The 9928-nt window shown below is 32.1% G+C and overlaps 1 protein-coding gene across 9 annotated transcripts; it reads right to left on the bottom strand.

Annotated features, from left to right (window-relative positions):
• Positions 1 to 149: 149 nt before the first annotated feature.
• Positions 150 to 5739, bottom strand: LOC116012037. 9 transcript variants are annotated; one of them, XR_004097119.1, is made up of 9 exons: positions 4238 to 4311; positions 2102 to 2247; positions 1924 to 2016; positions 1738 to 1842; positions 1338 to 1636; positions 1201 to 1237; positions 931 to 1070; positions 768 to 842; positions 150 to 309 (listed from the first exon to the last, which is right to left on the bottom strand). XR_004097119.1 is itself a non-coding variant. In XM_031251508.1 (9 exons), coding segments are annotated over exons 2-6 (714 nt in total). In that variant the 5' UTR covers positions 4238 to 4295; the 3' UTR covers positions 150 to 309; positions 768 to 842; positions 931 to 1070; positions 1201 to 1236. The 9 variants fall into 9 exon arrangements, 8 of the variants coding, with proteins under 8 accessions (XP_031107368.1, XP_031107367.1, XP_031107366.1 ...); XM_031251508.1 differs by having other exon boundaries at positions 2102 to 2317; positions 4238 to 4295; XM_031251507.1 differs by having other exon boundaries at positions 2102 to 2715; positions 4238 to 4278.
• Between the last annotated feature and the right edge of the window lie 4189 nt (positions 5740 to 9928).

The raw sequence follows: 9928 nt of genomic DNA on the forward strand, positions 1-9928 counted from the left end.
AAATAGTGCAATATTTTTCATAGTAGAATATTGAATTACAAGGATGTAATGTGATATAAATGGTTCTTAAATAAGTTGGCCAGACTAAACATGAGAATATATGCAATTTTATGCACATAAAGATAGATAATAATTCTCATATATGCAATTTTATGCACATAAAGATAGATAATAATTCTCATGTTTATCAAAATTATTGAGGTCGCCACTTTAGAAGTCCTTTGTCTTGAGGAGAAGGTCCGACCTGATGTTGGGGTAGAAGGTTCGATATGATGCCGGGTCCAATTTGATGTCTAGATATGCAATACCCTGCCATTAAAAAACATATAGATGTTTTTTAAGCATGAATAATAAATGATTCAAAACTATATATTCAACTCAATCCGATAGTTGATTTGCATAACTTTTATACTTTCTTGTGCTTGTATTTAATTTCTAACATAACCTTCCTTTGCTAATATTTTATTTAGTTGCTTATAACATGTAATCATATTTCATTCTAGTAGTATACTGCCCAAAACCAAAATTGATATAACAAAGAAATCTTAAATAAAGTTTCGAACTATGGTTATACCTTCAAATGCTAAACATTACCTCCACAAGTTCTAGCAAAATGTTAAAAGAAAATCCATTTGCAATAGTATGTTCAACTCAAAACCTAAAGTTTTATATAGACAAATAAAACATGCTAAATCTATTAAAAATTTTCAGGAGAAAATCACTATAAAAGTTTAGATATCAAGTATTCCATCCATAGCAATATGTACCTTGTTGTAGATTAAGTTGCAATATTGATGCTGCCATATATATATACTGCAGCTCAAATTCATACTTTTACTTTCCTAAGAAATAAGAACACCACAATTATGATCAAACAAAAATTAAGAGCAAAAATTAAAAGCAAACCACATAAACAGAAAAAAAAAATACCATAGAAAGGAGCTTAGTGTAAACAGCAAAAAAAACCAGTAGTGCATGTAATGGTTAAAGCCCCTTCGCGCCTTCAAAACTAATAGCGTAAATAACAGTACAATAACGTCATCCGGTCTTCAACTCCAAAAAATACACCCCTTCAGAACAAAAAAAAAAAGCAAATAAAATGAGTGTGTAAGAATAAGATTTGCAAGTTTCACCGAACTTCAATTTTATCGTAAAAGTATAAACTTGATATCACTCCTTAATTTTAGCAATGCACTTTACCTTGTAATTCACAAAAATTTCATCCATTGAATTAATTCTGAAAAGAGAGTACAAGGTATTAGTAATGTTAAAAATTCAACTCATTAATTATTAAGGATGATTTAAGACATGCATTTATTAAATATATATTTGCATACCAGTTTTGGTTAGATCTCTCTGCTGCTAATGCAGCAAGTAGTTCTTCATATTGTTGAAACTTCATCTTCAAATCAGCAAGCTCTGTCTTTAGTTGAGAGTTCTCATTCATAGTCGTTTTCATTTGCTCCTCAAGATGGGATGTGCTTGCCCGGGTGGATCTAGATGTTTGTGGTTTTGGTCCATTCCCCATTCCTTTGATATATCCTGATCGTGTGCCCATTACAACATCATAAACTTGATCAACAGTCATTGGATTTCCATCTGATGTTGAAGTCTCGAGCATGGTGATCATCTTTTGCTAAAATATTAGAATATTCACTCAAACATGGAATATTAAAGATAATTATTTAAACAAATAGTAGAAATATATTACACAAAAATATTTATGCAATGACACACATAAGTTTCCTCTGCTTCCGGTGTAATCCACTTGTCATTCTTACAGCGAGTGAATTTAAATAAAGCAATCCTATCAGGCATAAAACCACCTTCCTCCTTTTGCCTCTGTGTGAAATATCAAATATAGAAATATTATTTTAAAAATTATAAATATCAATTTAACCATAAGTAAAGTCTAAAACATACAAGTTCATTAAACACCGGTACAAATGCAGCAGACCCTTGATTATGTGGTATTTTCTGTTGACTACGGCACCAAGAATTTATCATGCACTTCACCTATAATATCCATCATCATAACTTAATTATTGTATTGAAAATATAAGTATTAGGTATATTTAATAAAGATAATAAAGAAACTAACCTGCACATTCCCTTTGGACCAATAATCACAGAGTTCATTCCAATTATCTTGTGTTAGGCCTTTTGGAACATGTAGCTTTGCCTCAGTTGTAGAGTCATATTTGAGGAACTGCTTGTGCAATTCGTGCTTGTAATTCCTATAGCGAACTTTGAAAATATTTTCCACACATTCAAAGATTCGAGAATCTTCTCGAAAATTAACAACATCTAATCTCATCTAAAAAATTAATGTTTAGAAGCTTAGTTAATAAATAATATTATAAAGAACTTGTTAATTAACAAAAACTATGTTTTTTAATAATAGAAATTTTGGATAAGAGCTTTGTTAATAATAGAAATTTTGCTCCAATAAGGAAGCTTGAAGAAAATACTTTTCTTACTCCAATTAAGCTCTTCAGGATTTCTTTTTCTTTTCCTTTTATTTGGATGCTTCCCAAATGGAGTGTCACTTAAACTTTCCAGTTGCACTTCGACTCTCCACATGCCCATTAAATTTTTTGTTTCGTCGCCATGCATGATTAGTGGGCAAGAAACGACGACTACCTAAAAATCCCAACTTACTTCTCAATCTTTGAGAACATGCATCATCATTGCAATTTGGGCATGCCATGTATCCTTTAGTAAACCATCCAGACAGATTTCCATAAGCAGGAAAATCATTTATAGTCCAAAGAATAGAAGCATGCAATTGAAAATTTGTTGAAGAATAAGAATCATACGTTGTCACACCTCCTTCCCATAATTCTATAAGATCGTCAATCAATGGTTGCAAATAAACATCAATGTCTCTACCAAGAGCTTTAGGCCCGGGTATAAGTAGAGTTAGCATAAAAAATGACTCTTTCATACACATCCATGGTGGTAAATTGTATGGAATTAATATCACTGGCCACATACTATAAGCATTACTCATATTTCCAAATGGGTTGAATCCATCAGAAGCTAAACCAAGCCTAACATTTCTTGCATCATTAGCAAACCAGGGAAACTCTTTATCAAAATCTTTCCAAGCCTTAGAATCAGCTGGATGACGTAAGTACTCATCATCATCAATTCGTCTTTCCTTATGCCACCTCATATCATTTGCAATTTTTTTTGACATAAACAGTCTTTGAAGCCTTGGTTTTAGAGGAAAGTACCTTAGTATCTTATGAGGAATATTTTTTCCTTTACTACCCTTGACTTTCCATCTAGAAGTACCACATATAGGACAACATTCATTTGTCTCTAATTCCTTCCAAAATAACACACAATCATATTTGCATGCATGAATATTTGTGTATCCCAATCCCAAGTTACAAAGCATAGACTTAGACTCATAGTGAGAATGTGGAAGTGTATTGCCATCAGGTAAGCATTCTTTTAACAATTCAAGCAACATGTCAAATGATTTATTGCTCCATTTATTATACACTTTCAAATGAAGCAACTTCACAGTTAATGGTAATTTTGAGAATTTAGTGCAACCTGGATATAATTCTTGTTTTGCTTCTCTCAACATGTTTTCAAAATGATCAATTTCACCACTATGAGTATTGGGATTTAACTGTGAGTTGAAGTTGACAAAATTTCCATATTCATTTAAGAACTCATCGACTCCATCTAAGTTTTCATCATCATCAGAATCATCATACTCAACCTGAGAACCATTATTACTTCGTTCTTGAAAAGTCGGTGACTCACCATGAAATATCCATTGTGTGTAATCTGTGTCTATTCCATTTTGGCGCAAATGCATATATACCACACTTTGATTTAAGGATGTTGTGTTTAGACATTTTTTACATGGACACCTAATCTCACAATCATGTCCCAAGTGATTTCCCACAAATAACATAAAGTTCTTAAGTCCTATATATTCATTAGACCTTTTATTCTGTGTCATCCATGCTTTATCCATATTAAACACAGTACCTATTACAACATATAAGTTGTTATTTATAATATAAATAAACTAATTTTTCATATGAAAAAATCATTACATACATTGATTCAAGATTTTAGCAAAAAACATTGCATACATTGATTCAAGATTTTAAGATATATATATACACACACACACACAACACATAATATGAACAATTAGAATGAACAGATCATATTATATAACTAAATATTATTTTAAATTACTACTTACTTGATGGGAGATGCTTTACTGGATTCACTGCTGCAATGACTTCAATTGATATTCAAGGTGCAACTGCTTATGAANAAACATCAATGTCTCTACCAAGAGCTTTAGGCCCGGGTATAAGTAGAGTTAGCATAAAAAATGACTCTTTCATACACATCCATGGTGGTAAATTGTATGGAATTAATATCACTGGCCACATACTATAAGCATTACTCATATTTCCAAATGGGTTGAATCCATCAGAAGCTAAACCAAGCCTAACATTTCTTGCATCATTAGCAAACCAGGGAAACTCTTTATCAAAATCTTTCCAAGCCTTAGAATCAGCTGGATGACGTAAGTACTCATCATCATCAATTCGTCTTTCCTTATGCCACCTCATATCATTTGCAATTTTTTTTGACATAAACAGTCTTTGAAGCCTTGGTTTTAGAGGAAAGTACCTTAGTATCTTATGAGGAATATTTTTTCCTTTACTACCCTTGACTTTCCATCTAGAAGTACCACATATAGGACAACATTCATTTGTCTCTAATTCCTTCCAAAATAACACACAATCATATTTGCATGCATGAATATTTGTGTATCCCAATCCCAAGTTACAAAGCATAGACTTAGACTCATAGTGAGAATGTGGAAGTGTATTGCCATCAGGTAAGCATTCTTTTAACAATTCAAGCAACATGTCAAATGATTTATTGCTCCATTTATTATACACTTTCAAATGAAGCAACTTCACAGTTAATGGTAATTTTGAGAATTTAGTGCAACCTGGATATAATTCTTGTTTTGCTTCTCTCAACATGTTTTCAAAATGATCAATTTCACCACTATGAGTATTGGGATTTAACTGTGAGTTGAAGTTGACAAAATTTCCATATTCATTTAAGAACTCATCGACTCCATCTAAGTTTTCATCATCATCAGAATCATCATACTCAACCTGAGAACCATTATTACTTCGTTCTTGAAAAGTCGGTGACTCACCATGAAATATCCATTGTGTGTAATCTGTGTCTATTCCATTTTGGCGCAAATGCATATATACCACACTTTGATTTAAGGATGTTGTGTTTAGACATTTTTTACATGGACACCTAATCTCACAATCATGTCCCAAGTGATTTCCCACAAATAACATAAAGTTCTTAAGTCCTATATATTCATTAGACCTTTTATTCTGTGTCATCCATGCTTTATCCATATTAAACACAGTACCTATTACAACATATAAGTTGTTATTTATAATATAAATAAACTAATTTTTCATATGAAAAAATCATTACATACATTGATTCAAGATTTTAGCAAAAAACATTGCATACATTGATTCAAGATTTTAAGATATATATATACACACACACACACAACACATAATATGAACAATTAGAATGAACAGATCATATTATATAACTAAATATTATTTTAAATTACTACTTACTTGATGGGAGATGCTTTACTGGATTCACTGCTGCAATGACTTCAATTGATATTCAAGGTGCAACTGCTTATGAANTGATATTCAAGGTGCAACTGCTTATGAAGTTTCTGGTACGATGGCAATCTTTCTATTAGTGATACAAAAATGAAAAAAAAAACAGTAGGTCGTCTTCATTTTGAGATATTTTGTCTTCATTTAAATTCAAATCTGCTTAAGGAATTCAAATACTAACTAATTACCTTTTTTCAATATCACTTCTTATTTTAATTGCAAATAGCTATATCCATAATTGTTTCATATCAAATCAATATAATTATTAAATAACAAAACTACACACACACACACACACACACACACACACACACACACATATATATATGAATGAATAAAGCTCATATCTCCTCTTTTTTTTTGTATATAAAATTTAATAACATTAATAATTTTTAATAACATATCATAATTTATGTGTGCATGCATATTCCTGGGAAGTATTACTTAATTATTTTTTAAATATAAGTTATCTAGATAGATGTTGTGTGAGGTTTCACTAAAGTACTGGATATTAGATAATAAAGAGTTCATTTGCTTGCAGGGCACCAGAACTGCTATTGGGAGCCAAACAATATTCAACATCAATTCATCAAAAAATCTTTAAGCTACTGTAAATTACATCCAACCTCACAATCAAACCAGCACACAACATAAACAACCAAACTAAGGCTACACCTCAGGCCATCTGTAAAATATGCCAAAACTAACACCAGATCTATCAAAACATTCTCCTGTAATAAGCTGAAACCATCATCAAAACCCAACATCAAACCCAAACACAACACCTCAATATCCATTATCAATCAAAACCAACAACCAATCCACACTTAAGCTTGATGCATATCTACAAAGATTGTAGCAGATTGCAGCAAGTTGTATCCTACGGCCACCCCAAAATTGCAGCAGCTAATCCTTGCAACATCATCCCCTAACCTCACATCAAAATCAACATCTAACTTTACCTCAAAACTACCTACAAAAAGCCAAATCCCACCCCCAAATATGCTACATCCTGCAGCCAAAACTGCAGGATATATCAATACTCTATATTAATATGTTTATTTCTAGAAAGCTAACTTAATGCTCTAATTCAAGGGAAATCTTAAATTTCTAAACCCCTCACCTACATATAAATAATTCATAATAAATTTAAATATATATAATAAAAAAACAAATCACAACAAAGTTTTTTTTTAAAAAAAAAACTACAGAGAAACTATCCCATTCTAACTAATGAGAGCAAAAAATCACCCAAATGATACCAAAAATAGAGTTTATTCATGGATTCTTGGGTGGAGATTAGTTTATTAGGGTTTGTATTTACCTGGACATGAATCTTCTCTTGTAAGCTTAGGTCCTTGGGAAGACTTCCACTGGGGTTTTGCAGAGATGAAGGCAGAGAAGATAGAGATGAGATGAGGGAAAAAATAGTGAAATTATAAACAAAGAAAAATAGTGAGTGAGATCAGAGACTATAGAGGAGGGAAAAAGCAGAGATCCTTAGGCCTATTGTGGAAGAAATTAGTGAACCACTAGCTTAGAGTGTTACCTCTCTTCCTTCTATGTGCGATGCCGCTGCGGAAACGATAGAAGTCTTGTTGCAGTGGAAATGACGGATGAAGATTGTACTGTTGTTGCTTATGGTAGTGGAGAGAGGTGAAGTAGGATTGTACTGATGGAAGAATTTAGACAATTTTTTTTTATTTCTAAAGATTGTTTCTTAAAGGCGCCAAATGATAAAAAGCTTCCCGCAAAAATATTTTCACTTTTCCTGACGTTTTATATTAAAATTGATTTCTAAAATAAAACATTTAGGGACGTTTATTATAAAACGTTATTGATTCTATATCTTTACTGACAAAAAAATTATATTTCGTCAGCGAATATTAAAAAAAAATTATTGTCTCTACCAAAATATATAGTGACGTTATTTAATATAACGTCGCAAATTATTATATTTAGCGACATTTTCTAGAGCGTCGCTAAAATTTTCGTCGGGAAATGAAAGATTTCTTGTAGTGAATGGATCCAAGACATATACATTCTTTTTCCGTATGGAAATCACCAAAAGTATCCAATGAGAACTGCATTTAAAAAATACACATATATATTAAAAATTTAATATCTAATAGAGTTAATTCCACCAAAGGTCTCTTGTTTTTTGTGGCAATTCCAATTTTAATCCCAGACTTTAATTTTTGCCATTTTACATCACAGACTATTATTTTTTGGACACTTTTAGTCCTTTTGATAAATTTTACAATAACATCATATTTTTAGTAAGGGCATTTTTGTCTCTTCATATTTTATTTTTATTTAACCGGTTTTCACTTATTTAATTAGGTTATGTTAACCGGTTTTAGATTCTTTATTTTTGTGGTGTTATGAATTAAGTTTGCATTTGCAATATGTTTCCAAACATTGCAGATATGCACAAACATAGAAAACAAATTCCAACACCATAGACGCTATGGGGATTTAATACAAAAGCAACTTCACTATAGAATATGTACATAGAAACGCTCATCCACATAGAATATGTACATGCTAGTGTTAAACTCTCCACGATGCCCTTCGCTATCCATCAACTTTGTCTACCAAGAGATTTGGGGCAAAAAATAGCTCCTTTTTCTTGGTTGCGAACTGCCTTTAGGGGTTTTGGATGCGTTTAAGTTTAGAGATTTGGGACTACAGATTTAGCATGACAAATTCCCCTTTGCTTTGTTGTACCGATGTATGCTCTCGTTCTTCGCCTGGTGAAGGAGGATGATCGATAAAGCCCTGAACTCAAGCAGATGAAGTTGATTAGGGATTTGTCGATTGAATCCTTATAATTAGAAGAACTGGCGGGTTAACATAACCTAATTATAAATAAAAATAAAATATGAAGGGACAAAAATGCCATTACTAAAAATAGGATCTTACACATAAAATTATCAAAAGGACTAAAAATGTCCAAAAAATTAATAGTCTGGGATGTTAAATGACAAAAATGAGAGTCTAGAACTAAAATTGGAATTGCCACCAAAGACAAAGGACCTTTGGTGGAATTAACTCTATCTAATACTTCAAAAAATTTAATATCTAATACACAGGAAACAAGCTAGAGATGATTATAGTATAAGTTTTACTATATATAAGTCTATAACAACAAGACTTCATAATGAAGCAAGAGTTTGAAAGCAACAAGGCAATCTATAAGATGACGCAAGGCTTGAGGCAGCAATACCAAGACATAGCAATATCGAATTCGAGGATTCTCAATCAAGTAGCTACAGTTTCAAGCAGCCAGAAATTGAGAGTAGTAGGACTTTTATGGCCTGTTTGGTTGGATGTAGTTTGGGGGGAATTGCAATTCAGTAAATTCTCAAACTACAGTGTTTGGTACCCCCATGAATTGCAATTCAGTGGAGAGGAGGGGCAATTTGTTGGTGTAAAGACAATTTTGCCCATCCTCCCATACCCTTTGTCTTTTTTTTTTTTTTTTAATTTGAAAGAATTATTATTATTATTATTATTATTATTATTATTACTACTACTATTATTACAACATCTACCACAACATAAGGGCATTTTAGTCATTTTGTCTCTCCTTACCTTTCAATTCCCTGTACTCCTATTTCTGCATACCAAACACTGTAATTTCAATTCCTACTTTATTCATTGAATTGCAATTCCACCGAATTACAATTTTTTTCCCCCCTAATTCAATTCCACCGAATTACAATTATTTTCCCCCTTAATTCCCTCCTCCTCCCAACCAAACGCCCGGTTAGCATGCAATAACAGACTAACAGTTCAAGCAACATGAGTCTATGTAGCACACATCTATAAACACATCAAGACACTTTTCAATTTGTATTGAAAAATGTTACGACAAGACACTTTTCAATTTGTATTGAAAAATGTTACGAAAATTTGGCATAGGAGTCATTTTCAGGCTCAGAGGCTCAGTTTGTTTGAGATTTGATTTTGCACATCTGCGTGCGAAAGATAGCCTTTATGCTATACAATTCAATAAGCCTTAGAAAGGTTCTTGTATAAATAGTGGTGCAAACTAACTTCCCAAACCAATGTGGGACAAAAACTTACTTTAAAGCTTTTCCTCCATTTTCCAACTCAAATGGGTCAACTTTGAGAACCAATTTCTCATTCACTCATTATCCGTTTTGTGCGTACAATATATCAATATCTTCGTCTAA

Source organism: Ipomoea triloba, chromosome 3 (genome assembly GCF_003576645.1).
Source record: "Ipomoea triloba cultivar NCNSP0323 chromosome 3, ASM357664v1".
NCBI lineage: Eukaryota > Viridiplantae > Streptophyta > Magnoliopsida > Solanales > Convolvulaceae > Ipomoea > Ipomoea triloba.

Bases quoted from the DNA above. Each gene is read 5' to 3' on its own strand.
- LOC116012037 (XM_031251503.1), bottom strand. From the start codon at position 5,438: ATGGATAAAGCATGGATGACACAGAATAAAAGGTCTAATGAATATATA.